The sequence below is a fragment of the Plectrocnemia conspersa genome, unplaced genomic scaffold (assembly GCF_051122295.1).
Source record: "Plectrocnemia conspersa isolate PC_06_02 unplaced genomic scaffold, ASM5112229v1 ptg000008l, whole genome shotgun sequence".
NCBI classification, from domain to species: Eukaryota; Metazoa; Arthropoda; class Insecta; order Trichoptera; family Polycentropodidae; genus Plectrocnemia; species Plectrocnemia conspersa.
The window spans coordinates 17,390,120-17,405,423 of record NW_028277172.1 but is presented as its reverse complement, the minus strand read 5'-3'; the positions used below and the strand labels follow the sequence as shown (position 1 = coordinate 17,405,423).

General features: G+C 29.5%; 3 protein-coding genes across 4 annotated transcripts; 1 reads left to right on the top strand and 2 right to left on the bottom strand.

Moving 5' to 3' along the window:
* Window positions 1–615: 615 nt before the first annotated feature.
* Window positions 616–3,159, bottom strand: SiaT (beta-galactoside-a-2,6-sialyltransferase). The gene is made up of 3 exons (XM_088189830.1): window positions 2,125–3,159; window positions 1,689–2,063; window positions 616–1,627 (listed from the first exon to the last, which is right to left on the bottom strand). Exons 1-3 carry the CDS (start codon window positions 2,924–2,926, stop codon window positions 1,386–1,388), a joined length of 1,419 nt encoding a protein of 472 aa, XP_088045956.1. The 5' UTR covers window positions 2,927–3,159; the 3' UTR covers window positions 616–1,385.
* A 447-nt stretch (window positions 3,160–3,606) lies between these two features.
* LOC148233199 (transcription termination factor 5, mitochondrial-like) lies at window positions 3,607–7,255 on the top strand. Of its 2 annotated transcripts, XM_088190353.1 has the most exons (9): window positions 3,607–3,805; window positions 3,867–4,095; window positions 4,159–4,325; window positions 4,394–4,421; window positions 4,495–4,734; window positions 4,804–4,935; window positions 5,000–5,118; window positions 5,178–5,423; window positions 6,916–7,255. In XM_088190353.1, coding segments are annotated over exons 3-9 (1,023 nt in total). In that variant the 5' UTR covers window positions 3,607–3,805; window positions 3,867–4,095; window positions 4,159–4,323; the 3' UTR covers window positions 7,172–7,255. The 2 variants fall into 2 exon arrangements, with proteins under 2 accessions (XP_088046479.1, XP_088046478.1); XM_088190352.1 differs by having other exon boundaries at window positions 4,394–4,734.
* On the bottom strand, window positions 7,252–15,086 carry repo (homeobox domain-containing protein reversed polarity). The gene is made up of 3 exons (XM_088190354.1): window positions 14,310–15,086; window positions 8,441–8,564; window positions 7,252–8,370 (listed from the first exon to the last, which is right to left on the bottom strand). Exons 1-3 carry the CDS (start codon window positions 14,792–14,794, stop codon window positions 7,597–7,599), a joined length of 1,383 nt encoding a protein of 460 aa, XP_088046480.1. The 5' UTR covers window positions 14,795–15,086; the 3' UTR covers window positions 7,252–7,596.
* Window positions 15,087–15,304: the final 218 nt, after the last annotated feature.

Here is a 15,304-nt window from a genome sequence, read left to right as displayed (position 1 = left end):
CAAACATTTGATACTTTAAACACGCGTGATTATTGACGGCTGACTGATTTATAGTGCCGCTAACATAGGAAACTAGAATTGTACCACTTTAGTTTAGTTTTCCACTGAATTGTTTATGACCATTAAATCATTTTTGTTGTTCATTTAGACACTTTCCAAGATATTGTGTATTATTTCCTTCAAAAATTTTGATTTTCGTTAAAGGACAAAAATGAAATTTATATTTACATGACAGCGTGCCTGAGATAAAAATGAAACTTTATCATTTAATACTATAAATTAAGTCGGCCAATTATAAAATATGACTTTAATTATTTATTTTTACAAAATACTTTTGATTTTAGTTAATTAATTCTATTATTAGGTATTTTTATAAATTATATAACAATTTTATCATACTTAACGATACACATTAACAATTATTATGTCTGTTGTAGCATAGATTAAGTCAATACCTCATATTATTTCCAATAAGTAATATATTTAAAAGCCTAAACTGCAAAGTAAAAATAAAAAACATCTTTTATTTTAGATTTTTATATTCAGTGTTGAAATGTAATACCATTATGAAAAAAATACATTTTTATTGGCAATTTTTCAATAAGGTTACAGGTATCAATATTATTTCAGTGTTTGTAATGATTATAATGCGTGTTTATAATAGTTTATATTACTATGCTATTTGAAATTGTGCTGAATATCAGCCAGTACATTTTTGTGCTAATAGAAAGATCAGTTTGTCGTTTGGTGATACCAACGTACACATAAATAGTTGAAAACCTAACATATTTTATATCCTTTACTAAATTCATGCAATCACCAATTTTCAATATATTGATAAAATATCTTTATTAAATAACATTCAAATTATACAAATTAAATACTTATTTTAATATATATATATTGTAGAAATACATACAAAATTTATCACAATTAGTTCACATTTGATTGGAAAATGTTATAAAATTTACTAAACATTAATATTGTCAAACACGCTTAAAGATCTCGTGATCTATTAACGTAGTCATCGTATTTAAGTTTTAAAAAAAACTAATTTAAAGAGAGAAGCTAATTACAAATATTATTATTTAATATATATTATCACAAATTAATATTGAGTAATAAGTATTATTTTGGCAAAGTTACAACCGAACTTGAAAGTTTAATTTTACATAAACCTATTCACATTTTATAACAGCAATAATATAATCATATCCTATTTAATATTCTTCAATGATTGTTGTTATTATAATATATACTATAAGTGCATTTTATCAGACATTAGATAGAGGAATATTTTTAAGTTATTATTGTCCAAACGTTGGCAAGTTAAAAAATTATTTAAAATATTAAACAGGATATGAATTACATAGCAAATATTAAAATTAACAGTCCAAATGTTGATATCCTTGTATCCTAAGATATCCAGCTTGGAACATGGTGAAATCCGTCGCACTGTTCATACGATAGGCCACCAATTTTTCAGCCGCTAGCGGATGCCAAACTCCAAACGTGCATGCCGAATCGTCTTGTTTATCATAATAATGGCATTTTTTCGTTAATCGGGCTGATGGTATATATTCAAAGACATCTACAAAAGAACACCTCGGTAATAACGTAGCTAAACCTGAAATAATTTAAAAAATATGTACTTTTTTATACAAAAATTAATAAACAAGGAATCTCACCTAAAAATCCTGAGGACGGCGGATTTCTTCTAAGCTTATAAGGAGAATTAGATTGTATGAAATCCCATATATCCCATAACGATTTTGGATTTAATATGTGAAAGTCAGCATGAGGATTCCTTCTCATAAAGCGTCGATACTCGGGGAATAGATTGAAATCGGGATTTTGATACCATTGAAACAATGATGCTGTGTAATTACTAGGGTCCCATGCTAGTATAGATATATTTTTGTATATTTTAGAAGTTAAGAATTTGTATTGTTTTTTGGTGATAACTTGTGAATTGATCACCCTTATGTTAGTCTTTGCTCCGACGTCTTGCGTATAGTTTTTTGTCGGAGCATGATTGAAACGCAGTACCAAATCATGTGAATCTGAAATTAAATATGATATGAATACATGTTTAATAACGAGATTCTTAATCTACATTAATACCTATGAAGTCTCCTAGATTTGAACCTAATAATGCTCCGGCACTGCTAATGATCGCACAACTGTTGTAAAAGTTATGTCTTAGCAATGGAAACTTTGGTATTCTTTTACCAAAACCTAATGCTCCAAATGGAGCATCTAATGCTGTTATGGTTCTCAAATGCTTATTCTTCAATTCGCATAAGAGATCTTTGCTGTCTTTGTCTCTATAGTTACCGTGCTTTGTTATATTATATTGCACGTTATAAGGATTAATAGACGATATTGTCTTTAAAATGTGTCCATCGTCCATCAATATTCTTTTGAATTCCTTCAATATCAATGATTTATATTCATCGACTTTAGAAGAACACTTTTCAGGTTTATCGATTTCACATTGATACTTTTTAGTGTCCATTTCGATGAACGATCGTTCCATATTGGGGAAACGGGGGTGTCCACTGTTACGCTTCACATTATCCGATGGAGGTTTTGTCTTTGGGTTCGGAGCCTTTTTAATACCATTGACGAAAACGTGCCTTCTGGTTTTGTTGTGCTTTTTATTTAAATTCAACGTATACAAGTCAGTCACATTTTTATGAACGTTTCTAATGTGATAAAGATTTTGATTGTGCAAAATTGCGTTACCACCATAATTGGACATATCTGAATATTTACTTCTCTCTTGCTTCGAAGTAGGTTTAGAAAACAGTCTCTGCTTCTCCAAATTCATCCAGTATTGAGACCATATCAGGTAAAAGTATCCACACATCCCAAAGCACACCAAATTTATGAAAATCCATACGCTTAGAGCCACGGACTTCATTTTTTGTATTATATGTGAATAATTAAAGACTATAACATTGCGTTCTGATGCAGTAGCATATTCGAAATAACACGGGATGCGGAAATCAATAGCATGGTAACGAATGTCAAAAATATGGCGACATTTTATATAATTATAATATTTACGAGAAATCGTAATGGTATTTAGAACGAACTTTGAACATATTCTAGGGATATAAATATATATCGCATAGAATATAAATAAATACGCTTTCAGCTAAATGTGAAAGTGAATGAATTTGCGCATGCGCGTTATCAGCTGAAAGCCTGAAACATAGACATAAAATGACACATAGACAAATTGACAATATAGAAATAAAATGAAGGATTTAAAATGTTTATCGCATGTTATTCGCTGATTTCCCCTTCTCTTATAATAATAAAATTAATATAAATATAGTAAAAATTATTAATACAATGAAATCATTTTATAATAATGAGCGCGTGTTAAATAGTATTTTTTTAAATTTTATAATTGACAAAATTAATGGTGATTTATTTGAAAAAAATAGCTTAGAATAAATTTAAAATATTTATTATGACTATAAATATATAGTTAAAATGAGCTATGTATATTATTTATTTATTTTCTGGTTTTTACGTATAGTTAATCGATTTTATATTTTATTATATGGTCAGAAATTAAATTGTTATGTTTTTATAAATAATGTGCAGCAACTGTCAATGTGACGTTTCTCGAATTACTGTTAACACGGCCGAATAATAATGACCTTAATACTTTTAATAAGAAGTCAAACACTATTAACATTATCTAACACACTGAAAATTACATTTAGAGGCATAAATGTAAAAATTGAACCGAAGCAAGATGTCTTACATTTTTATAGAAACATTTTCGGTATTATAACCTAAACATATTTGTTAATATATTTTGTTACATATGTTTTTATTATTAACAGATATTTCGGAGGCAGAAGCTGCATATTTGTTTAAAAGTTGCCCTCGTTTAAAAATAATTGAGTATGAGCGCGTACCCGAAGCTGTCCAAGTGCTTTCTTCATTTGGTTTTGACCGGGAGACAATGTTAACTAATCCTAAATTACTTTCAATACCTCCATCCTCGATCAAAGCTCATTGCAATGTTTTATTAGAATGTGGCATGAAATTAAATCCTAAATATATAATAAAGTATGCATCATTTTAATTATTATTTATGATGATTGAGTTTTAAAGGCGATGTTTTTGTTTTAGTTACAATACATATATATCAAAGATATCTGTAGGAAAATTGATAAAAGATGGTGATTTACCGAAATATGATAATATTTATAAAAAGCTTATGAATGAATTTTCTGACTTCCCATTGGACGACTATCTCGATCAGTATGAAAATGACATTCTGAATACTACTAATTTATGTTAGACATTAATTTTTATTAAATATATAGATTATATTTCGTTTTTTATGCTTTATTTCAAATTTTAGGTACTGTAAGAAAAACGGTTATGCAAAAGTATGTTACTTGGAAGTTAGACTTAGATGAGAGTATGTTTCAGAAATTTTATAATACATACTTTCAATTTAAGCATAGACCACTGAAAGACATTGAAATGTCCATTACAATAGCATTGAACGAAATAAAACTTTCAAAGAAAAAGATTCAAACTTACCCTTACGTCTTATCTTCAAATCCACATAACACTAGAAAAATTATCGACAGAGTATGCGAAATTGGCGGGACCGATATTCTCCAAATTCTTCAAATTTATCCAGGCATAATCAGGACTGATTACAAGACTATATTAGAAATAAAGAAAATTTTAGTGGTGAGCCAAATTGTTTTTTGCTTTTAATTTAAAAATAATATTTACTAATATGATAATTTTCTTATCTAGAATAACGGTTATCAAGAAAAATATCACCGGAATGCATTACATATATATACATTCAGTCCAGAAACAATACGGTCACGATTAAAAGAATTGAAAAAAAACGTAGTATTTAATTCCCTTTCAGCGAGTGAAAGAGTGAGTGATTTTCAAATACTAATAAAATATAAAATAATTGTTTTAACTTATTATGTATTTATAGCTGTTATTATTAGTAGTTTATAAAAATAAATTTATGAAACGTCTCGATATTCTCAACAAAATTAATAAACAATGTCCACGAATACAAATATTTGTAGCAGCTGATGAAATATTTGAACGGTAAATATTTATAAAATATTATTATACATAAGATTATAATTATGATTTCAACATTTTAGATACACAAAGAGCTTTGGTGACAGGAGTTACGATAAGGAAGTAATTTCAAAGATCAATGAGATACTATCGATTAGAAAAAAAGCTAAATTGAAAGAAGATTATGAGTATTTAAAAGTTTATATTGAGAGACATTGCTTTTACTTATGTGTGCCACTGCTTTCAGTTATCGGTGTTATTAACACTCTTTTTCAACAGTATACTAAAGAAGAGATACGCAAAAATGTTCATATTGTATTTTATTCATGGTAAGAAAAATATAATTTAAAAACTACATATACGCAAAGTTCAATGCAAAAACATATTGACACATTACCGATAAGAAGCCAAATAATTGGCTTACGCAACAGAAAGCCAATATTTTGGCTTAATGCCAAAATTTATTTGTGTATAAGTGTATAGCATTAATCCATTGACTTCATTAAACAATTTCTTTATTTTAAATAGTTTTGCTGTTTATAATAAAAAAACTTTATAAAATCGTATGAATCTATGGTATTAATATTAGTTAAGATGTGAATTTAATTATTTTAAATTTTATCTTACTGCTATTATGTGATAGGTATGAATGCAACATTCTATACAAGCTGGGACATAGTGTTCTTAAACCAGCGTGCTATTCAGTGCTTTTTTTTCAAAACAAAAAGACAATTTATTTGCAAGTGCAGATTTTCAGAGTACATATTTTATATTTTCTTTAAAAAAGTTATTTAATTATATAATCAATAAAAATGTTATTTTTTGTGGATAGGTCTCAGAAGTAATGTAATATTAGAGACATTAATATCTGTTTTATTTTTATAATTTTTAAATAGATTTTATATCAGTGTCTAATTTTATTCTGCTATATCATCTTTGTGGCAAAAATTGCAAAATTTTGAACAGTGTAACTTATATAAAAAATCATAAAAAGTAAGATGTTTCGATTATGTACTATTAACACTTCTAATTAAAAATTAATTGGTTGCAATAAATATGTCGACTAACTTTGAAATACATATAAAAATGAGTTAAATATAAACCTTAAAATGCAATAAAAATTAAAAACACCGCTCTATTCTGCTGTGGCAATACAAAAAGCATAGCAGTAGCTTAAAATGGCTGCTGAAACTTGTGTGAAGTGTAAATACCCATTTAAATTCATCGACAAATAAATGTTCGATACCGAGATGCATGTCCGTCACTGGTGAATGTACGAGTGAACTATAAAATACCAAAGCAGCGATTATTATATAATTATATTTCCAATCGATCATCACAGATTAGGTTTTCCTAAATTTTCCTAATCTCATGGATAAGTATTGTGATGAATAAATAAATTTAAATTAAGCTAGGTTGTGCATAGTGACATTTATTGATTTTAAAAAAGATAACATTGGTTTACAGACTATAATTTCAGTTTGATATCTCACTATTTATCATATAGTTGTTAATTGTGTTTACCCTGATGCATTGAGCTAACGCATTTCATGTTGCAACAGAAGATTTATAATAAATAAATTATAACATACTTACATACATAGATCTTATTTAGACACATCTTCAGTCCGCAATCTAATCGAAACGACGGTGTTTTATTACAGGGCATTCAGACTACGTACAGAAATATTGTTCTTTTTTACTTTTATTATTTAATGAATAAATCACCATCGTCGTAAATGTATACTATTGTATTTAAAAACAAATAACGTATTTTCACAGTGAATTGAATATTTTTATAATTATTTTTTTATTTTTTAGGGATTTAATACACAAACATCTGGAATATATAAAGATTGCTAAAGAAATTCAAGAAATGTCCAATTTAAATGAAACCAATCTTAATGAATCATTTCCGTATCAAAACATTAATCTGAAATTGATTAAATTTAAGAATCTCACAAACTCTCAAGCATTGTCACTTGTACTTTATTTAATTGAAAAAGATCACTTTTTTACAGGAGATGGTATTTGGAACGAGCAACTGTGTAAAGATACATTTTTGGAACATCTTTAGTTTTTAAATATATTTATTTATTTTTAATATACTTATATATTGTATGTACATATTCATATAATAATAAAAAAAAATGTAAATTAACTTAATTATTTTAATAAAATCCATATAAAATGCACACGATTTAATCTAATAGTACCATTGCTATGAATTCAGTGTATGCTTAAAACCACTGTTTCATAATTTAATTAACAATAGATTTTATTAATAAAAAAAAGATTAATATAGTTTATGTAAGGCACGTTGGAATGCAAAATTTATATGTACATGTATTAAGTAGAGTTAACTTCAATAAAAATTGGCACAAAATCAGCCTTTTCGTAAAATTATTAGGCGAGACTTATAAAAATCTATATATGTATGTACATGTACCGCTTTGAAACTCTTTTCTAAAGCACATCAGAAGTGTTTCAGAAAAGAGTTTTTCAATTCAAAAAAGGGGGTAGTGTGACGTATGTTTGGTTGACGTTCGGCTCCATCTTAATAGTATCCTTGCCCGAGAGTTGAATCACGTTACCCTGATTTCTACCAGGCGAACCGTTGCAATCACCGTTCATCATGGAAGCTTCGCTTTCATATTTATCGGGACTCATGTGTCCTTGGTATTTCGGGGATAAGTTTGAAACGTACTTGTCCTCGCCCAATCCGCAAGGTACGTACTTATCGTCTCCCATTGGACCGTATTTGTCGTCTAAGTGAGACTGATACGAATCCAATTTGCTGGCATCGTCGCTTGATAGAGAATTCACGTTGCTTCCGGTTAAGTGAGTCGGAGAATGGGATATCATGATGGGGTAATCCCTGACGCCCAACTGTGGAGGGCTATTGTTGACAACGCCGTACTCTGAGAAGTTGTGTCCTCTCATTGGAGCTGAGAACATTTGAGCGTCGTGACTGTTGAGCATTGTTGTGTACGATCCGTAAGGACCTGAAGATGAAGAATTGAATCCTGGGTATGGACTGGAAGTCGGCGACATGAGGTTGATATGTGGCGATAGTTCATATGCAGACTGATATGACCATGTGTCCACCGGAGCTGAACTGTTGATGACGCTGTTCTGTGTGAAGCCAATGTTGGAGTTAAGATTTGTAAAGTTGTTGGAGAGAGTCGTGGAACTGGGAGAGTTTGAGCCGATGTAGCCTGTCTTCCTCGGCGGCTCTCTTTTCCTCCACTTAGCTCTGCGGTTTTGGAACCATACCTATTAATCAAAATTATATTATTAGAAAATATGTATATAAAGATTTTTTTATGAATAGAAATTATCTTACTTGTACTCTTGATTCACTGAGGTTCAATTTTAGAGCAAGTTCTTCACGAGCGAATACATCTGGATAAGGAGCTCTCTCAAATGCTCTCTCTAATTCTTCTAATTGGTAAGCTGTAAATGTAGTTCTGAAACAAGCAAACGTATAATTATTAACTACTTATACATATATGGCATTCGAATGAGATAAAAGCAATCATGAAAATTGCAAAACAGTTTGAGGACAATTTAAATGACCAATATATAAAATAATTGTTGCATAAAACGAATTGTTTGTGTAATATTGTTGAACAGATTAGGTGCGAGCAAGCATTAGTCAGAACAGTGAAGAAAAATTCCGATGATTTACCTTACATAAATGCACAAAAAAATCGTTTTATGGAACAAAGTATTTATTTAAATGCACATTTCTCTTAAAATAATTCTCTGTAAATTCACACCCAAGCAGTTAAAGAGGCGTGTGCAATATAGATATTTTTCCATGAACAGTAGATTGGCAGCACTGAATAAATCTGCAAGTTGTAGCGGAGTGTTGCTGACATAAAAGCATAACGAGCATTTCCAAGTATCATATTTACCAGATCTCCTTATCTGGTAAATATCCCTTATAAGTTGTGGTAGTGTTTTAATCAGAAATTCTTCCGTCGATAACCTGTGAGTAATATTTAGTATGCAAATCAGTAAAAATTCCGATACAGCGTCGAGGACACTCGGGTTCGTTATGTAGAGCGCGGGTCACTTTTACAATTTATTGGCGTTCAGTACAATATGTTAATTCGTATGAGTCCTCGAATGTGGTTCTATTGCCTGGAACGCCAGCGAAGAGTTGTTAGGAAAGATTTAGAGAAAATTTATTAGAATCTTTACAAGAGTAGTACGGATCGTATCCAGGGACGTCATTTGGGTGAGGAGATTTACCCCCTCCCTTAAATTTAGCCAAAAAATACGTGTCATTTAATGAAATATTATGAATTTTAATGAAAACAAAATATTAAAAAGAACAACCATTGACTAGCCCAGAGGTCGGCAAAGTGCGGCTCCGGAGCCGCATGCGGCTCTTTGGCCCCTTAAGTGCGGCTCTGGCACAAATATCCACCGGCATTTACGCGCCGGATTTAAAAAACAAGGAAACATGGAGCTCTAAATTTGAACGTCTTTGTGTTGATTTGGAAAATTATAATAAAGGTTTGCTAAATTAATAAATAAATTTGGCTTTTAATTTTTTTTATAATCGTTGTAATGTACATATTTGGCTCTTTGACTAATAAGTTTGCCGACCACTGGACTAGCCAATTTTTGCCCCCCCCTCCACCTCCCAGAGATGGCATAGGTGGAAGGTGGGAGCATTTGAATTTTGTTTCGTTCAACAAACGAATTCTACGAATATTGGTTATAGTGTACACGCCCATGAATAATTCAATGCTTAATTTAATCGTATGTAGGACGCGAAGGTATTCAGAGCAACGATGGAAGCGGGAATAACGACAGAGCGGTGACGGAGAGCACGCTTGGCTTATTGTGTTGACATTTTACAATGTTGCAAGCCCAACCAAGCAAGTTGCCTCTAAAACACTTATTTTTCTTAAGAAAGTGATCTACCGACGTATGTAGGTAGGAACGAATGGCAGTTTGAGTTTGTGGCAATGTAAAGAAATATAAATATTGAAATTTAATATAGTGTTATAATTCAGTTTTATTAACTGTGATGATATATGTATATGTAAGTTGTTTTGGTCCTTAAAAAATGAGATTAAATACTGAATCGTATATGCACGTATATATGTATTATATATATTATATCTACTACAAGTCAGTGCCTATTATCAATAAAGCAAATGTGATTTTTGATCATGATACTGTGGATCAACCCCACGAATATTTGTCATCAAATTCCACTTAAGTAATAAACTTAATGTTCTGACTGACCTGGAACGTGATGAGTCAGGGTCGTATTATTTTATTGTATTGGGCGTTATAAAAGATGTTCTTGTTTTAGTTAAACTTTGCAAATGCCAAATAAAATTTGATTTATTCAGATTGTTTTATATTAAAAGTTCAAGTCAATTATACACTTACTTATTTTGATGTAAAACGCAATTAATATATTTTAGAGTATTAAAAACTTTTGACCATTCACATTATAACGCGTTAGGAATAAATATTTGTGTTACACTATGTATTATTATCAACAATATTTAATTTATAATTGAAATAATAATACTATATAGATAACTAATAATATACATACAATTCCGCTATAGTACGCACAGCTAAGGGATGATTAGGAATGTGCATTTAATTTCACGCTCGATATAAAACGATGAATTTCAACACATGTTATATTACCGCATATGCAGGTTTAGGTACTTTCTACACCCCTGTATATATATATTGTTATGAGGGACTTTTTATCGCTATTTTATCTTAACATCTTGTTTTTCGCGATTGCGAAGAATCGATAAAATAAACTATGCTTAGATTTTTGTTATGGGGTATAAGGGTAATTAAGTAAAATTTATATTTTATAGACAAATAAAATATAGAATTTTCTACCAATGCATCATATAAATTATATTTTTTATAATTATGTTTTAGCACAAAAAATAACAACAATGAAAATAACCCCTATCCTATCACCTATTTTGATATTACATATTCACGATCTCATTTGTGTGAATTTAAAGCGTGTCCACCCTTCAATTTATTCACCGGGGTGGCTCAGAATTGAGAACCATATGGTTGGCACGCGCGATAAGTATGCGTGTGATAGCGTGTGGGATAGCGTGTGATAAGTATGCAAAATAAGAGATAATGAAATCTGACATAAAAAATATTTATTGTGTGAATATTAAGGTGAGTTTAGAAAAAAAATGTGAAAGTAAACCGAAACTCCCCAGAATCCAGTATAAATATACTGTGCTTCATAACTGACTTTTTTACCTGATATGTGTTTATACGTTTTCGTGAAATGCTGCGAACGTTGAGAATTGAACGGACCATTTTTGCCTGAATTTTTTCACATTAAAGTATTTATGTAATAAAATATTTTTTAATCATCATATTTGAGTATATTTTTATAACGATAACATGATAGACATGAAAGACCTTTGCAAATATCAAAGGAGGACACTAAAAATAAAATGGTTATGCTGGAAATTTTTGTTCAAGAAGGATAAATTGCTGCGGGAGCAAAAAAGGTCATTACGGAAATTTTTATCCGAAGAAGGGCAAAAAGAAGATATAGGACAACAAAATAATCCTCAGAGGAGGAGGACTTCTGGTCAGCTAAATATTATATAATAATATTGTGTATGTACCCTAGTGTTTTTCAATTTATTTCGTGTCTGGGAAACCGTAGTGATTATTATACAATTATAATTTTGATCAATTATCACAGATTAGGTTTTCCTAGATTTTCCTAATATAATCAATGAATATTGTGAAAAATAATCGAGCTAGGTCGTGCATGGTGATCGTAAGCATAAGATTAGTCTATAACTAATAAAACATATGGCACTTATTTTTCAATCTGGCGTCTCACTACTTACTAAGTAGTTGTTGATTGTGTTTAACCCGTTGTGACGCATTGGGGTAACATCTGTTATGTTGCAACGGAATATATATAATACAATAAAATTCAAAATAATATAATCTCTAAATAATCTAATACTGGGATTTTCTTTTAAATTACTATTATAGAGCCAAACAGCTTAACGACCGGTATTTATTTAAAAACATATTTTAATAATACACAGATTAGATTTTCCTATAGTTTCCTAATCTCACGGATAAAACTTCCGTTAAAGCGCTTCTCAATTCAAGTTTTATTTACATTTTTCTGTAACAAGAGTGTTATTTTTTACCTTATTTCAGATTGTATCTATTAAAAATATATTCATATATATTTTATTACTCAAAATATTATGTGAGTACAATTTTAAAGTTTTTTAATTTTATTATGGTTTTCATGTTTTTATCTCTCGATTTTGTTATATGCAGAATTTTTTTCATAGTACTTATACATAGATATTCTAATATTATATATAATAATATATTGAGACAAAGTATTATTTTTAAGATTATGTTTAGAAATGCTTGTGTAAATACAAAAATGTATGTGATTTATAAAACAAGTACTTTATGAATACAGCTAAAAAATAATATGAATTTTTATATACAGTAATAATATAAGTTAAAATATATATTACAATTTTTTTCATATATTTTTGAAGAGCGTTTAAATTAACAAAAATAAAATCACTTTTAATACAAGTTAGTATTGAAACTTTGGTTTACTTAAATTTAGCTTAGGTTTATTTAAAACCAATTTTATTCTTTGACAATATATTATATTTTTTTGATTATATGAATATACTAAGAAAAATATTGCTTCGTGATCTCTCTGCATGTATTTTTATTAAAAAATACTTTTAAATATGACAAAACTATTTATAATATGATTTTATTTTTAAATAATTATAGTTAAAATAAGATAAAAATGTATTTATATTTTTTCATACGTATTTTAAGAGACTAAATCTGGAAAAGATATTTTTTTCTTTATATTACCTGTGGTTAAAAAATAATATTTTTTACTCTTTGCTCTAGATATTTTCGGACACATATAAATAATAATTTATTGATTGAATAAAATTATTTAAATTAAAAAGATCACATTATTATAAAAGTGATTAATAAAAAAAATATTATCTAATTTATTACATATTTTTGAAGGTTGGATTTTTAACATTTAAAGGCAATAAATATGTGTATGACATATGTACTCCTAATTCTAAAAATACTTTATTATATTATATTATATTAAAACTATATATTTTCAATATTTAACACCGAAAAATAAAGCTCACACAATTACAAATATTGCATTAAATTATTCTAAATTATTAATGAATACTAAATCGACAAAAAATACAGCTTTTTTTCTATATATAGTTTTCGCTCACGAAATTTTCAGCTACAATAGAATAACTCTAGAATTAAGATATTTGTAAAAAATCAAATTCATAAAATTTCTAGATTGTATAAAATTAATGAAATATGTTGGCAATTTTATTTTAAAACCAATGATTAAACACAAATAATTACTCTTTTATTGCTTAATGTTCAAGTTTAGTTTTTTCATTAAAATCAATAAATAATGTTATGACTTATACTCTAAATTCCATTTCCTCTTTGTGACAATTTATAATATTAGTAAATAATCGAAGAAAAGTACTACTTAATAGCTTATCATTTTTTTATTAAAACTATAAATTCATTTCATATAAAAATTTCAGATACGATTGATACTTAATAATTTATCCAGTTTCGTTACACATATGTTTATATGCATTTCTAGATTGCATAATATAAATATAATTTAAAGTACTTATTATTAAACTAATAAATTATTGTACATCACTTTTTATTTATAAGCTAAACATAAAATAATGTAGAGGATTAGTTTATTTAATATTTAAAGACATTTTATAAAAAAATACTATTTGACTAATACTATTTATTTATTAGTACTAACTTTTGATTAATTTAATATTTATTTTTTTAAAGTAATATTTAAAGTCTCGGATTATTAATTAATTCCACATGTAATATAATAATAATAATTAAATGGCATTTGCACTTGGAACTTTGCGGGTGTAACTTTCACATTGTTGTCCAAAAACTATTTATAGTTAACATACTGACAAGCGTATCGTATTAATTCGACATAAGCACGTAAAATTAGTTTTGTATAGGTATTATTATAAACACGAAGAACGGTCATATGGCGTTTTTTATCACAAAGTCGAAGTAAATTTAAAATATACGATATTTTTTACATATTACTAATAATAGTCACATGTATTACATACCTGGTCTTTTTCTTTTTAATTCCGTTATTGTCGTTTTTCTTCTTCGATTCGGACTTCTTCGGAGGGTTCGTCATCGGCATGCCTTCGTTAGCGCTGGTCACCACCACCGGCTGCAGCATCATACCGTCGTCTGTCTTCCTCTTGACGCCTCCGCCGCTTCCAGGGCTGTCCAGGGTAGAATTGTGAAACATAACGCCCAAGTCGTGCTGATTCTGCATTCCAGAACTTTGCAAAGTACTATGGCACTGTTGATCTGACATCTTTTGATGAGGAGGACTACTGCCCATCGGCATCATCATATCTTGGTGATGCTGCATCCCTAGCATCACTTGGATCGAATGCATACTGCCGGGGTTGGATCTATCGCCGTTCGAGTGATGCATCTGATTCTTGGAGCTCAACATATGATTAGGTGACTGCAAGTTTGTCAGATTCTGTCCGGGAAAGTCTTGAAAGATTTGTTCGTCGAATCCGTTCGCCTCCATTATTGATTTTCTTTCTTCTTTAACTCGTTCAGCGGTCGATTAGCGCGAATAAGTTAACAGGCGTTGATTAAATTTGTGGCTGATTGAGTAAAATTGCCATAACACCCTATCGGGGCCGGCTAGGCGGGCTCAGATCCAATTTATTAACTTCAATATAAAACAATTTGGCTTCATTTAGCGTCGCGATTGATAGAGCACACTAACACAGCGCGAGAGCAGCTCGGCTAAATGGCTTTAATCAGCGGTCAACTAACCAAATTCGTCCTTTAGTTAGTCAATTTATATTTTAAGTGGAAGTCGGCACGAGTCGGAGCTGCGCGAGTGAACCGACCAATCGCGTCACAGAGCGAAACGCTGGCTTTCAACATGCGGGGTAGCGAATAAAAGGGATAATGACGCAGATGCAAGCGAACTGGGAAGCTATGAACATTTTCTTTCTACTAGATTCGTTTTGGTAATAAAGCATTCAAAATAGCATATTTGTTCGTTTAGCAACTACAGAAAGAACTG